Raw genomic sequence first — 15983 nt, 5'->3', positions numbered from 1 at the left:
CTTACTTTAGGGAGAGTACGGTGTATACTATCTTGGTGGAGATGAGAATAATGGAAAGTATTAAATGTTTTAGGATTTCTAGGTTTGGTTTCTAATATTACTCAATTTCAATGAGACACTGGCTGAATTGTAAGATGTCTAAACATCTTAAGATATTTTTGCTGTCTTGTAAAATAATGATATTTAGTCATTTTACAAAATTATTTTGAGGTTTAGTGTTTGTATAAACTTTTGAATGTTTTTCCAAAGAGCTTTGCTCTAATGAAGCATTGATCACACTGTATTTTAATTACTTTCATGTCAGTTTCCTCTGCTACATAATCTTGAGGTCAGGTACCAGTGACAGATTATTTTTTTTTTCACATTCCATTACCTAGATGGGTGCCAGGCAAATCAGTTCAGTTCAGTCGCTCAGTCATGTCCGATTCTTTGCAACCCCATGAATCGCAGCACGCCAGGCCTCCCTGTCCATCACCAACTCCCAGAGTTTACTCAGACTCAAGTCCATCGAGCCAGTGATGCCGTCCAGCCATCTCATTCTCTGTCATCCCATTCTCCTCCTGCCCCCAATCCCTCCCAGCATCAGGGTCTTTTCCAGTGAGTCAACTGTTCGCATGAGGTAGCCAAAGTACTGGAGTTTCAGTCTCAGCGTCAGTCCTTCCAATGAACACCCAGGACTGATCTCCTTTAGGATGGACTGGTTGGATCTCCTTGCAGTCCAAGGGACTCTCAGGAGTCTTCTCCAACATCACAGTTCAAAAGCATCAATTTTTCAGCACTCAGCTTTCTTCACAGTCCAACTCTTACGTCCATACATGACCACTGGAAAAACCATAGCCTTGACCAGACAGACCTTTGTGGCAAAGTAATGTCTCTGCTTTTTAATATGCTATCTAAGTTGGTTATAACTTTCCTTCCAAGGAGTAAGCGTCTTTTAATTTCATGACTGCAGTCACCATCTGCAGTGATTTTGGAGCCCCAAAAATAAAGTCTGACACTGTTTCCCCATCTATCTCCCATGAAGTGATGGGACCAGATGCCATGATCTTAGTTTCCTGAATGTTGAGCTTTTAAGCCCACTTTTTCACTCTCCTCTTTCACTTTCATCAAGAAACTTTTTAGTTCTTCACTTTCTGCCATAAGGGTGATGTCATCTGCATATCTGAGGTTATTGATATTTCTCCCCACAATCTTGATTCCAGCTTGTGCTTCTTCTAGCCCAGTGTTTCTCATGATGTACTCTGCACGTAACTTAAATAAGCAGGGTGACAATGTAGAGCCTTGACGTACTCCTTTTCCTATTTGGAACCAGTCTGTTGTTCCTTCTCCAGTTCTAACTGTTGCTTCCTGACCTGCATACAGGTTTCTCAAGAGGCAGGTCAGGTGGTCTGGTATTCCCATCTCTCTCAGAATTTTCCACAGTTTATTGTGATCCACACAGTCGAAGGCTTTGGCGTAGTCAATAAAGCAGAAATAGATGTTTTTCTGGAACTCTCTTACTTTTTCGATGATTCAGCAGATGTTGGCAATTTGATCTCTGGTTTCTCTGTCTTGTCTAAAACCAGCTTAAGCATCTGGAAGTTCACGGTTCACGTATTTCTGAAGCCTGGCTTGGAGAATTTTGAGCATTACTTTACTAGCATGTGAGATGAGTGCAATTGTGTGGTAGTTTGAACATTCTTTGGGATTGGAATGAAAACTGTCAGACAAATAGCTGCCCACAAATGTTTTTTCAATTGAAAGTGAGAGATAGTATAATACTGTTATTCTTTTTACTCTCTTTAGGAATCCAAGTTTAAGGAAACAGGAGTTATCACCCCAGAAGAGGTGAGTATTGAAGATATTATAAAGCTGTTATATTCTACAGTTACAGAAAACTGGGTGACTTTTTTGCTTTATAAGAAAACATCTTGAAATTTAATCATGATTTGAGTAAAATTAGATCCTGTTGACTGTATTAGCAATCTTGAAAGGATTTCTACTTCCCATAAAAGAAAATGTAACTTCCCTCTCAGTTTGTCATTTCTCATATTTTTCTATAGTTCCTCTTTATTTAAAAATGAGGGTGGGAGAAGAAATGGAAAAGATTCCTATAGTCATTTATCATTCAATTATATTTGTATTATATTGAGCTGTGCCTTGAACTCTGATATTTGTTGTGTTTTGATTCTTTCTACCCCAAACATGAGTATTCATGGCTTTCCATTTGGAAACTTTGGCTTGATGCTTGGATATTAAGTTTTCTATCAGTATTCAGCTTACATATTTTTTTTTCAGCTTACATATTTTATTGCTACATACTTAACACTGATTTTTTTCACCATTCTTTCACTTTTTCTACTAGCCAAACAATAATGAATCTGCTTAATGATGAAACTCATGGCTCTTTTATAGACCAATTGTGTTTTATTGAACTTTTAACATAGAATTATGTTTTGAGGAATCATTTTGCGTGTTCATCAAACCTATATAAAAAAGTTTTCTTTTTCCTTTAGATAATTTATTTTGTTGTATTCAGAGAAATAAATTCTGGCCTAAAAGTCCTTTTGGACTCCAGTTTTATGAGTAGTTACAGTTATATCCCATGTATTTTTTGTCATTAATGAATGGCAAATATTTTCTTTAAGCTTCACCTTTAGCTGTCATTTAAAGTACCAGTCATTGGCAATGAAACTTAACTCACTGTTTTGAAAGAAACATTTTGAAATGAGCCATGTTACATGATCATGTTGTAAATTCCAAGACCTGAAGTCAAAGAATTAATTGATTTTTCAGTTTTCAATTGTGATGCAGTCTCTTCAGTTCAAATCCTTTTAAGTTCAAAGAATGGTGTGCTGAACTGACAATTTTATCTAAAATTGTCTTTATTTTTAGTGAAGACACATAGTGGTACTGACAAAACCTGGAAGATCTGCCTTCTAGACCCATTTCTCTTGTTTCTCCTATTCTGACTTGGACAAATCAAGCTATCTAGGCACAGGCCTCATGTTTCCTCATTTTAAGATGAGTTTTGGCTTGACATTCTCTAAAGGACCTGTCTGCGTTAGACATCATAAGTTTAATACCTTGAATGCCAAGTAAAACTAAGTTTTGAGCTTAAGGATAGTATTAATGTTCTTGCCAGGTATAATTTAGACAAGAGTCTTAAAACTCAGTATCTAAAATAAAGAGCAGAGATGAATGTATGCTGTTTTTCTTGTATTTTTTGGCTTTATCGCCTCTATGTGAAAGTGCCATTGATGAATGGATAGCTGGAGTTAGAGATGCAAGCCTGTAGTCATTGAATAGAATTAAGCTGTTTTAAAACAGCTACTAATCCTACAATGCACTTAATTGTATCATGAAGTGAGTTATAAATTTCCCCCTTTTTAAACAAATGCACAGCAAAAACTAGCTCAGTTGGGTACCAACCACATAATCCTGGATTGAGAATAGAGCACAATTATAAGTTTAGGATGAACCTAGAGGAAGAAGATCAGAAGACATAAAATGCTTTATTGTTTTTCAGTTAATAGGTCGTGTCTGACTCTTTGTGACTCCATAAACTGCAGCATTCCAGGCTTCCCTATCCTTTAGTGTCTCCTAGCATTTGCTCAAACTCATGTCCATTGAGTCAATGATGTTACCTAACCATCTCATCCTCTGCCATCCCCTCTATCTTTCCCAACATTGGGGTCTTTTTCAATGAGTCAGCTCTTAGCTCAGGTGGCCAGAGTAATGGAGTTTCAGCATCAGTCCTTCCAGTGAATATTCAGGATTGATTTCATTTAGGATTGACTGGTTTGATAAAACTACTATACTGATTTGATCTGTTTTCTCTTACTGTTTCTGGGCTTCTGGCTGTCAGCATTTAACTGTGTTTTTATTTTCATTGAGAGATGTGGAAGTATTGTGTTTAAAACAAGGGACAAGCATTAATATGGTACTTTTTGGACTAAAAATACTTTAATGTACAACATGTATCTGGCTTGAATAAGTAGAGTACTAGTACTAAAGGATAGCTTGAAGAATAAAGCTGCTTATCAGAATGTTAACATTAATTCCATCTTGTTAGAGTTATCTAGTGTTTAATCACTAAGAGTAAGCAGTACTGAGAATTTAGAAATTTGGCTCTTTCATTTGAACATAGGAAGCACGTAATAAAAATAGTGGCTACGCTCACGAGAGCAAGAGATACCATATACTAAATAATCATTGCGATGCTATGTTCTTTTATAGTTTTCCTTACCTTCTAGAGTTTTTGTTATTTTTTCAATAGATATCACCAGAGGTGCTAGGGAATAAATACTAGAGTCTTGTGACCTCAAAACAATTCCATTAAAGAATTTTAAAATTTTTAATTCTTTGTTTTGCCTGCATTTTGTTAATACTTTTGCGTTAGTGATGAATTAATTCCTGATAACCACAGAGTTGTTACGTAGCATCTGGTTGCAGTGACCCAAAATGCATAAAACTTGGGGAGAGGGTATTGCTTTCATTTGGGTTTTTGTCTTTACCTAATCACTTTAAATAGTCAAGAAATTCTTTAAATAAAAGAGTAGAAACATTTTGTAAAGTTGCTGTTGGGAGTATGCTATTAAATCTTGTTAATCTATCTTCTTAGAAGAAGTTACAGAATTCTTAAGAGTTTTACTCTCAAATTAAAATAGGATATTACATATATATATATACTTTTCTCAGAAAGGCATTAGAAGATTAAAGATAATGTAATTTTTTGCTATGTAATAAACATATGAACACTACATGATTTTAAGTTAGAGCTGTTGTTGTGAAATAGAATTGGGAAAGTGTGCATATTGCTTGAGTCAGGACACTGCAGTTACGCTTAACAGACTCATTTTCTGCTTTTAAGAATAAGCAGAATTTCTGTCTTGCAATTAACATCAGTCCATCCTCACGTATAATGGAAATTTTCAGAAGGTTAAACTATTTCTTCCTGAGCCTGTTTTTCATTTTTGAAGAAAAACAAAAACTTGTACAATATTCAGCCTGACCAGAAAGTCCAAGATTTGTTAGGAGGATTCAGTTTCTTAATTGTCTTATTGTTTTCCAATTCAATCCAAAAGCTTCTAACTTTTCCCCATTGGTTGGCAGTTCATTTCTCTCTTTTATTAATGATTGCTTTAACAGTGTGAAAAAGCTTTCAAAATTATATATTACTTAAATTTTTTTTAAAAATGAAGAAAAACTGTACAGTATGAGGTAATAAACTATTCTTACATCATAGAACTGTGTTTATTTAGTAATTTTTTCAAAGATCTTCATTGAGTTTTCAACTGTTAGCAAGAATCTCTCTTCATTTTATTCACCCATAAAGTGGATTTGGTGTTTTAAAATACTGTCGTATTACTTTTATTCATTTCATGATACTGTATGCTTTTGGCATTATCTCATCCAGTGATTAAAATTGAATAAAAAATTAGTAGCACTCAATATTTTCTCTACCAAAATTAATTTGGACTTTCTTGAGTGTTAAAATTTGTAGTTTTAATACATGTTCAAAAATAAATCTTCAGGCTGTAGAGCAAGTTGGTGCTGTTTGCATTTTAGTTGATTATTTTGTATCAGGATTACACAGGATGATCCCTTTGGTATTCTGCCACCTTACATTCAGTGATGTTCAATTTTTCTTTTTTCCTTTTTTTCATATTTCTTCTAAATCTTGAATAGTTTGTGGCAGCTGGAGATCACTTAGTCCACCACTGTCCAACATGGCAATGGTAAGTACTCTTGATTGAGGAATAGAAAGTTCATAAAAGTTATGACTTCATGATTATGGCAGTTTACAAAATAGATTGGTGCATGAAAATTAGAATAACCAGTTTAATTTTCCTCTTGTAGATTGTCTTTTTAAATAGTGCCCCAGTATTACTCAAAGTGAAATAAATAAAGAAAAATTGAACATTATACCTGTTTGTTTTGCTGTGCTAACACAAAAGATGGACATTTTTGAGATCAGCACCTTCCTTTGCCAGTATTCCCTTTCTTTAGTGTCTAGGTCAGTTCTTGTGGTAAGTCTTTAAAAAATATTTTTAAAAGTTTAATAATTTTGATTAGCTTATTTTTCAAATTAAAAAATGTTGAATTTTTTATGACATTAATAGATACGGAATTTTTCAGAATCTCATGTTTCTTTTACCATAAGACCCTCTTTGAGGTTGAAAAGTTTCTCCCTGTTTTTAGGAATTTTAGCTCAAAAGTTGAGAGATTCATGATACCAAGTAAAGTCTTAATTGGAAATCTATCTGTAACAGACATTTCTAATTTTTATTTTTCTCATTAACTTTTCTTTTAATTATAAAGTAATTTAAGCATTTTAGCAGTTCTCATAATGTATCTTTAAAATATCTGAGTAATAGTAAATTTAGTTTCATTACTTTGTGTACTTATGATAGCAGTAGCTGAAAAATTGATTCCAATATGGCACACTATTTTATTTAGGCTAGAATTGTTTGGAATTATTATCTTGTTTGGATATGAGTGGTTCAACTTGTTACATCCTTTTTTTCCCAGTGACCCTTTTTCAGTTGTAGTTGAAAGGTAGAGTTTTGATTGGGGAGCAGGGATTTTAGAATTAACAAGGTACTAATTGATAAAGAGCTTAAGTAAACTATTTAAAATCACAGTTGGAACTCTCTTTCATCTGTGGCCTATTCTGTTACCTTTAATTTTTATATTTTAACACATCCAAATAGTTCTTACTTCTCAAACATTGTTTCCTATGTACCAAGAAAGGCTGAAATGTCAGGTTCATTTATTTTTATGTCTTGTCTTTCCTGTGTGTATTTCTGTTCCATATTTTTAATTGTGTTCATATCATAGAAGCTCTCAGATTTAGACTTTTTCCCACTTTCTAAATTGTTAAAACTATATTTAGCTACATTCTGATCTACAGTATGTCAATATATATATTTCAAGTCAAATAGGTGTATAGCATTTAAAATAATAGTCATTTTGTAGGAAAAGAACTAAAGGATTTTCTTCAATACATATGTGATAGATATACATTTTCTTTATTCAGATTTGATTGTTGTAGTCCTTAGTTGTCTAGTTATATAATTTATAGTATTGTTTTAAGGGTTGGTATCCATGGACAGAATCATTGTTTATCAGATAGTATTTATAGTTCCCACTTGATGAATTATGATGGTTGAAATAATTTTATTGTAACTTAGAACTCTGTTATATCACACTTCAGTGTCTCTGCTTCTGACTGAACTGTTGGAACAGTTTATTTCAAATCTGTGCTAGAAGCAGACTATTTCTGTGCTATATGTTCATGTTTACAGGTGCCATCATGACTGTATTATATCGTCTTCCCTCAGAACTTCAGGCATTATTACCATTTCATTGTTGAGTTTGACACTTGGGAATGGTCTAAAAAATCCTAGAAGCTGACATGGTTTGGGGACATTTCCTGGCTTTATCTTATGCTTGAATCTATGGTTTGAAGTTTAGATGGAAGCTTAAGGCAACAGAACTCCAAATCATTTATATTTGTGACAGATACCACATACTACCCCAACTCTGACCAGTTCTAGGAAGAGTCAACTCAGAAGAAATTTCTTAGTGGGATATTCCAGAGTAGCCCCCCAAATCAGAGATGTTATACCTGGCTCTGACCCACAGAGGGCGCGGTATTCAAGAGCAGGAACCCCAGAGTAACTTGACTTGTATACCTTCTGGTTTTGTGGCTGTGGGCAATGTGACTTCTTTAAGCTTTTGTTTTGTATAAACTGGGGCTATTAATATTATTCACTTCTTAGATTTCTGGGGATTATATGAAAATAATGCATATTGGAGTTCTAGATCCTGTACTTAATAGAAAGAAAGTGAAAGCGTTAGTTGTTCAGTCCTGCCAGACTATTTGCAATCCTGTGAACTGCAGCCCACCAGGCTCCTCTCTCCATGGGATTTTCCAAGCAAGGATAGTGGAGTGGGTTGGCATTTCCTTCTCCAAGGGATCTTCCTAACCCAGGGATCAAACCTGGGTCTTTTGCACTGCAGGCAGATTCTTTACCAACTGAGCTACCAGGAAGCATAAAAGGTTTTATATAAATAAAAATCAATAAAAGGTTTTATTGTTTATTTCTGTCATTATTATTCTCAGCATTATCATCGGGTGATTCAAAGCATCTTATCTCTGAGTTCCAGTTTTAATACAGTAGTAGGAATGTGAATCTTGTCAACTACCTACTTAGTTATGCAGTATACAGCTATTTTTCTGCCTCCTCTTGGGCTTACGATCAGCCCTACTTTAAAAATCTGGTTCAGATTATTTTTGTTTCAAGGAAGACATAATACTTGCTTAATGTAGTTCCACATTATTCTTTTTTAATTTAATCTAAATTCTCTTGGTCTGTCTGCAGTCTGTTAGTACATTTCACTTATATTATTGCTATGCTCTTCATTGCCCCAACATACATCACTTTTTGGATCCTTCCCAAAGCAATCCTAAAATAGTTTTCTCAGGGGTGTGGGTTGTGTGATGTTGAGATTAACATGTGATATCTTCTGTTTTTGCCTTTTAAAATATTTTTTTTGTATTTTGGTGCTTTTCACTCTTTTTAAAGGGCTACAGGGGAAGAATTGAAAGTGAAGGCTTACCTACCATCAGGCAAACAATTTTTGGTCACCAAAAATGGTAAGAATTACGTTGTATATATATTAAAAAAAAAAAAACCTTAGTACTTACTGAACTTTTTTTTAATTTGCTTTTTTATTGAAGGATAATTGTTTTACAGAGTTCTGTTGTTTTCTATTAAACCGCAACATGAATCAGCCATAGGTATACATATATCCCATCCCTTTTGAACCTCCCTCCCATCTCTCTCACCATCCCACCACTCTAGGTTGATACAGAGCCCCTGTTTGAGTTTCCTGAGCCATACAGCAAATTCCCACTAGAAAATGGCAACCCACTCCAGTATTCTTGCCTGGAGAATCCCATGGACAGAGGAGCCTGGTGGGCTACAGTCCACGGGGCTGCAAAGAGTTGGACACAACTGAGCGACTTCACTTTCTTTCACTATCTGTTTTACATATGGTTATGTAAGTTTCCATGTTACACTTTCCATACATCTCACCCTCTCCTCCCCTCTCCCCATGTCCATAAATCTATTCTCTATGTCTGTTTCTCCATTGCTGCCCTGTAAATAGATTCTTCAGAACCATTTTTCTAGATTCCATATATGTGTGTTAGAATATATTTATCTTTCTCTTTCTGACTCACTACACTCTGTATCATAGTTTCTAGGTTCACCCACCTCATCAAAACTGACTTAAATGCATTCCTTTTTATGGTTGAGTAATCTCCCATTGTGTATATGTACCACAACTTTATCCATTCATCTGTCGATGTGCATCTAGGTTGCTTCCATGTTCTAACTATTATAAATAGTGCTGCAGTGAACAATGGGACACGTGTCTTTTTCAATCCTGGTTTCCTTGGTATATGCCTAGGAGTGGGATTGCTGGGTCATATGGTGGTTTTATTCCTAGTTTTTTAAGGAATCTCCACACTGTCTTCCATAGTGACTATTAGTTTACATTCCCACCAGCAGTGAAAGAGCATTCCCTTTTCTCCTCACCCTCTCCAGCATTTATTGTTTGTAGACTTTTTGATGTTGGCCATTCTGACTGGTGTGAGGATATATTTCTTTGTGGTTTTGATTTACCTTTCTCTAATAATGAGTGATGTTGAGCATCTTTTCATGTGTTTGTTAGCCATCTGTATGTCTTCTTTGGAGAAACATCTGTTTAGGTCTTTTTCCCACTTTTTGATTGGGTTCTTTGTTTCCATCAACATCTTATAATTTTCTCTGTACCTTTCTTTTGTCTCCTTAGGTAGGTTTATTCCTAAATATTTAATTCTTTTTGTTGCGGTGGTGAATGGGATTGATTCCTTAATTTCTCTTTCTGATTTTTCATTGTTAGTATATAGAAATGCAAATAATTTCTGTGTATTGATTTCGTACCCTGCACCTTTGTTAAATTCACTGATAAGCTCTAGTAATTTTCTGATACTAACTTAAGGGTTTTCTATGTATAGTATCATGTCATCTGCAAACAGTGAGAGCTTTACTTCTTTTCCAGTCTGGATTCCTTTTATTTCTTTTCCTTCTCTGACTGCTTTAGCTAGGAATTCCAGAACTATGTTGAATAGCAGTGATGAAAGTGGGCACCTTTATCTCGTTCCTGATCTTAGTGTGAATGCTTTCAGTTTCTCACCATTGATAACAATGTTTGCTATAGGCTTATCATATATGGCCTTTACTGTGTTGAGGTAGGTTCCTTCTGTGCCCATTTTTTGAAAAGTTTTAATCATAAATGGATGCTGAATTTTGTCAACGGCTTTTTCTGCATCTATTGAGATGATCATATGGTTTTTATCTTTCAATTTGTTAATATGGTCTATCACATTTACTGATTTGCATATATTGAAGAATCCTTGTATCCCTGAAATAAACCCAACTTGACCATGGTGTGTATGAACTTTATTATATGTTGCTGAATTCTGTTTGCTAAAATTTTGTTGAAGATTTTTGCATCTATGTTCATCAGTGATACCGGCCTGTAGTTTTCTTTTTTTGTGTTGTCTGCCTGGTTTTGGTATCAGGGTGATGGTGGCCCTGTAGAGTGAGTTTGGAAGTGTTCCTTCCTCTGCAATTTTTCGGAAGAGTTTTAGAAGGATAGGCATTAGCTCTTCTCTAAATGTTTGATGGAATTCTCCAGTGAAGCCATCTGGTCCTGGGCTTTTGTTTTTTGTGAGATTTTTTTTATCACAGCTTCAATTTCAGTGCTTGCAATTGGGTTGTTCATAATTTCTATTTCTTCCTCGTTCAGTCTTGGAAGATTGAACTTTTCCAAGAATCTGCCCATATCTTCCAGGTTATCCATTTTATTGCCATGTAGTTGTTCATAATAGTCTCTCATAATCCTTTGTGTTTCTGCATTGTCTGTTGTAACCTCTCCTTTTTCATTTCTGATTTTGTTGATTTGATTCTTCTGTCTTTTGTTCTTGATGAGTCTGGCTAAAGGTTTGTCAATTTTGTTTATCTTCTCAAAGAACCAGCTTTTAGTTTTATTAATCTTTACTACTGTTTCTTTCATTTCTTTGTCATTTATATCTGCTGGGATCTTAATGATTTCTTTCCTTCTACTAATTTTGGGGTTTTTATGTTCTTCTGTTTTCAGTTGTTTTAGGTGTAAAGTTAGGTTTTCTGTTTGATTTTTTTCTTGTTTCTTGAGGTAGGATTATATTGCTATAAACTTCCCTCTTAGAACTGTTTTTGCTGCATCCCATAGGTTTTGAGTTGTGTTTTCATTATCATTTGTTTCTAGAAATATTTTGATTTCCCTTTTGATTTCTTCAGGAACCTGTTGGTTATTTAGAAATGTGTTGTTTAATCTCCATGTGTTTGTGTTTCTTTCACTTTTTTCTTGTAATTGATATCTAGTTTCATAGCACTGTGGTCAGAGAAGATGCTCGATACGATTTCAATTTTCTTAAATTTACTGAGGTATGATTTGTGACCCAAGACGTGGTCTATCCTGGAGAATGTTCCATGTGCACTTGAGAAGAAGGTGTATTCTTCTGCATTTGGATGGAATGTCCTGAAGATATCAATGAGGTCCATCTCATCTAATGTACTATTTAAGACTTGTGTTTCCTTATTAGTTTTCTGTTTTAATGATCTGTCCATTGGTGTGAGTGGAGTGTTAAAAGTCTCCTGTTATTATTGTGTTACTGTCAATTTCTCCTTTTATGTTTGTTAGTGTTTGTATTACATATTGAGGTGCTCCTGTGTTGGGTGCATAGATTTTTACAATTGTTATGTCTTCCTCTTGGATTATCCCTTGATCATTATGTAGTGTCCTTCCTTATCTCTTTATTTTTAAGGTTTATTTTGTCTGATATGAGGATGGCTACTCCAGCTTTCTTTTACTTCCCATTTGCATGGAATATATTTTTCCATTCTCTCACTTGCAGTCTATATGCGTCCTTAGGTCTGAAGTGGGTTTCTTCTAGATAGCCTGTATATGAGTCTTGCTTTTGTATCCATTCAGCCAGTCTGTCTTTTGGTTGGCGCATTTAATCCATTTACATTTAAAGTAATTATTGATGTGTATGTTCCTGTTGCCATTTTCTTAATTGTTTGGGGTTGATCTTGTAGATCTTTTTTCTTCTCTTGTGTTCCTTGACTGTATAAATTCGTTTAACATTTGTTGTAAAACTGGTTTGTTGGTACTGAATTCTCTTCACTTTTGTTTGTCTGAAAAATTTTTTTTATTTCTCCATCAATTTTGAATGATATCCTTGCCGGGTACAGTAATCTTGGTTGTAGATTTTTCCCTTTCATTACTTTAAATATATCCTGCCATTCCTTCTGGCCTGTAGTTTCTGTGGAAAGATCAGCTGTTAAGCGTATGGGGTTTCCCTTGTATGTTACTTGTTGCTTCTTCCTTGCTGCTTTTAATATTCTTTCTTTGTGTCTGGTCTTTGTTAGTTTGATTAGTATGTGTCTTGGCGTGTTTCTCCTTGGGTTTATCCTGTATGGGATTCTTTGTGCCTCTTGGACTTGATTGACTATTTCCTTTTCCATGTTGGGAAAATTTTCAACTATAATCTCTTCAAAAAATTTCTCATACCTTTTTTCTCTTCTTCTGGGACCCCTGTAATTTGAATGTTGGTACGTGTGATAACGATCCCAGAGGTCTCTGAGACTATCCTCAGTTCTTTTCATTCTTTCTATTTTATTTTGCTCTTCAGAAGTTATTTCCACCATTTTATCTTCCAGCTCACTGTTTCGTTCTTCTGCTTCAGATATTCTGCCATTGATTCCTTCTAGAGTATTTTCAATTTCAGTTATTGTGTTGTTTGTCTCTGTATGTTTCTTCTTTGATTCTAGGTCTTTGTTAGTTGATTCTTGTGTTTTCTCCATTTTGTTTCCAAGGTTTTTGATCATCTTACTATCAGTATTCTGAATTCTTTTCCAGTTAGTTTGCCTGTTTCCTCATTTATTTGGACTTCAGTGTTTCTAGTTTGTTTCTTCATTTGTATAGCATTTCTCTGCTTTTTTTTTTTTTTTTTTTTTTTAACTTATTGTGTTTGAGGTCTCTCTTTCCCATGCTTGAAGGTTGAATTCTTTCTTCCTTTTGGTTTCTGCCCTCTAAGATTGGTCTAGTGGTTTGTTTAAGCTTCTTATAGGGTGAGATTTGTGCTGAATTTTTGTTTGTTCATTTATTATTCCTCTTATGGGCAAGGCTGAGTGAAGTGATAATCCTGTCTGCTGATGACTGTATTTTTGTTTTATTTAGATGAGGCATCCTACACAGGGTGGTTGGGTGATGCTGGGTCTTGTATTCAGGTAATTTCCTTTGTGGGAGTTTTCACTATTTGATACTCCCTAGGGTTAGTTCTCTGGTAATCCAGGGTCTTGGAGTCAGTGCTCCCACTCCAGAGGCTCAGGACTTGATCTCTGGTCAGGATCAAAGATTCCACAAGTGGTTTCCTACGGCATTAAGTGAGATTAAACAAATAGCCAAAATGAGAAACCAAAGATGAACCCCAGACAAATGGCAGTTATAAAATCAGGGAAATAATACTTAAAATAATGGAATATATATACACATATACATATATACCCATGAGCAAAGTCAAAACAGTCCAACAAAATAAAGTACAGTAGATTGACCCAGCGAACATGGGAACCAAAGATGATATTTACCAGTTAAGAACAACTTCACTAAAGCACAAACTGGAAAACTAAACTAAAGCAAGGTGCCAGTTGGGGAATAAAGCAATGAAAATAATAGTAGCAAATATGTTGAGAGGAAAGGAAAGAAAGAGTAGCTATGCAATGTTAAACAGAGGTAGATGAAGATGATTTGTATATATTGAAGATTAACTGCAAGGGGAAAAGAACAGTAGGAAAGGCAAACAAAGGAAGAAAAGTATAATAGATTTAAGAAAATTTAAATTACGAAATAGAGAAAAAAACTATGGAAGAAGAAAGAGAAAAGGAAGGAAAGGAAAACTCCACAGAACTTCAAAGCCCCAATGTAAAGGCAGAGGTTTATAATGACTATTAAAAGTGTGACTGAATATACACATATACATATACACCCATAAGCAAAATCAAAACAGTTCAACAAAAATAAAGTAGAATAGATTGACCTGGTGAACAAAGGGAACCTAAAATTATGTCTACCAGAACAAAATTATAAAGCACAAACTGGAAAACAAAACTAAAGCAAGATGCCAATTAGGGTAGAAAGCAATGAAAATAAAACTAACAAATATGTTGAGACTAAAGTAAAGAAGGAAAAGAAAGAAAGAATAGATGTGCAAAGTTAAATAGAGATAGATAAAGAAGATTTATATAAAAGGTTAGCTGCAAGAGGAAAAGAACAGTAGGAAAAGCAAATGGAGAAATAAATATAGAAAAATAATAGGTTTAAAAAATTAAAATTAAAAAAGAACTCCCCTGAACTGCAAAAGCTCAATATAGAGGTGGAGGTTTATAACAGCAATAAAAAAATGTGACTGAGGTAAAAAAAAAAACTCAAAAGCTTAGTTAGATTTCATAGTGCCAATAAAATTGACAACTACAACAAAGGGGGGGAAAAATCCAGGAGAATCTACAGAACAAGTCAAAACATAAGAATAAATGTTTTTCTTGAATCACTGCTGTCAGAGTCCTTTCCCTCACTGGGAGTCGCAGTTCACTTCACCTCCCTAGGATGCCTTCTAACTCTGGACCTGCTGTGAGGGTAGCTCAGATTTTAATCTGGTCCTTCTCCATGTTCTTGCCTCCAAATGTCCACAGCTATCAGAACTAGTGCATTTTCTTTTGTGGGAGCTCTCAATGACCTTTTATATATTCCACAGACTCAAAATCTGCCTAGTTGATTGTATGGATTTAATCTGCTGCTTGTACAGCTGGTAGGAGGGTTTTGGGTCTTTTTCCTTAGTATACTGCCCATGAGTTTCAATTGTGGTTTTATTTCCACCTCTGGATATGGGTTTTCCACTGGGCTTTGCTCCTGAGGCTGCCTTGGAGGACCTGGGTTTGCCTCTGTGAGGGCCAGGTGGAGGTGGTGCAGCTGCTAGAGTTGCACGGGTTCTGGCAGCACCAAGTATTCAGAGGAGTTGGGGTCTCGGGCAGCAGGAAATACAGTGCTCTAGAAGGGTTTGGCAACCAGTATTGGCCAATATTGGAGAAGGAAATGGCAACGCACTCTTAATATTCTTGCCTAGAGAATTCCGTGGACAGAGGAGCCTGGTGGGCTGCTCTCCATGGGGTTGCACAGAGTCAGACACGACTGAAGCGATGTAGCATGCATGCATTGAAGAAGGAAATGGCAACCCACTCCAGTAGTCTTACCTGGAGAATCCCAGGGACAGAGGAGCATTGTGGGCTGTCATCTATGGGGTCGCAGAGAGTCGGACATGACTGAAGCAACTTAGCAGCAGCAGCAGCATTGGCCAATATGCTCCAGTATTCTTGCCTGGAGAACCCCTCTTCCTGACAGAGAAGTCTAGCAGGCCACAGTCCACAGGGTCACAAATAGTTCGACACAACTTAAGCAACCCTGTGTGCATAGATGCAAGACTTTTTTTGCCTGAGGCAGCTCTGCGCCAGTGAGAGTTAAACGTGAAGATAGCGCAGCTGCTTCGCTTCCGGGGACCCTGGCAGCGCCAACTGTGCAAGGACACGGACTACTTCTGCTGCAGGAGTTATGGCCTTACCAGAGTTTTTTTGAGCCCCTTGTAGCTGGCGATCAGAAGGCCTATTTGGCTAGTCTTTCTCCGTAGTAGCTCTGCCCGTTCAGGCACTTACAGGGCTCCCTTGTGTGGGGTGCTTATCTGTTGTTCAGAGCTTCAGGCACATAGAGGGGCCCCCTGCTTGGGATCCTACTCTGTAGATCAGTGCTTCAGGCACTTAAAGGGGCACTGTGGGTGGGTTCCTACTCTGTAA

General features: G+C 35.9%; 1 protein-coding gene across 1 annotated transcript in view; it reads left to right on the top strand.

Annotated features, from left to right (window-relative positions):
* Positions 1–15983, top strand: part of ATG3 (autophagy related 3) — a 34369-nt gene that overhangs the window by 2854 nt on the left and 15532 nt on the right. Inside the window, exons 2-4 of the mRNA XM_065942943.1 lie at positions 1786–1827; positions 5671–5720; positions 8574–8644. Of these exons, the coding sequence (XP_065799015.1) occupies positions 1786–1827; positions 5671–5720; positions 8574–8644 (163 nt within the window). The remainder of the gene's footprint in view (positions 1–1785; positions 1828–5670; positions 5721–8573; positions 8645–15983) is intronic.

The sequence above is a fragment of the Muntiacus reevesi genome, chromosome 8 (genome assembly GCF_963930625.1).
Source record: "Muntiacus reevesi chromosome 8, mMunRee1.1, whole genome shotgun sequence".
Lineage (NCBI taxonomy): Eukaryota > Metazoa > Chordata > Mammalia > Artiodactyla > Cervidae > Muntiacus > Muntiacus reevesi.
This window is presented reverse-complemented; position numbering and strand designations above follow the sequence as displayed.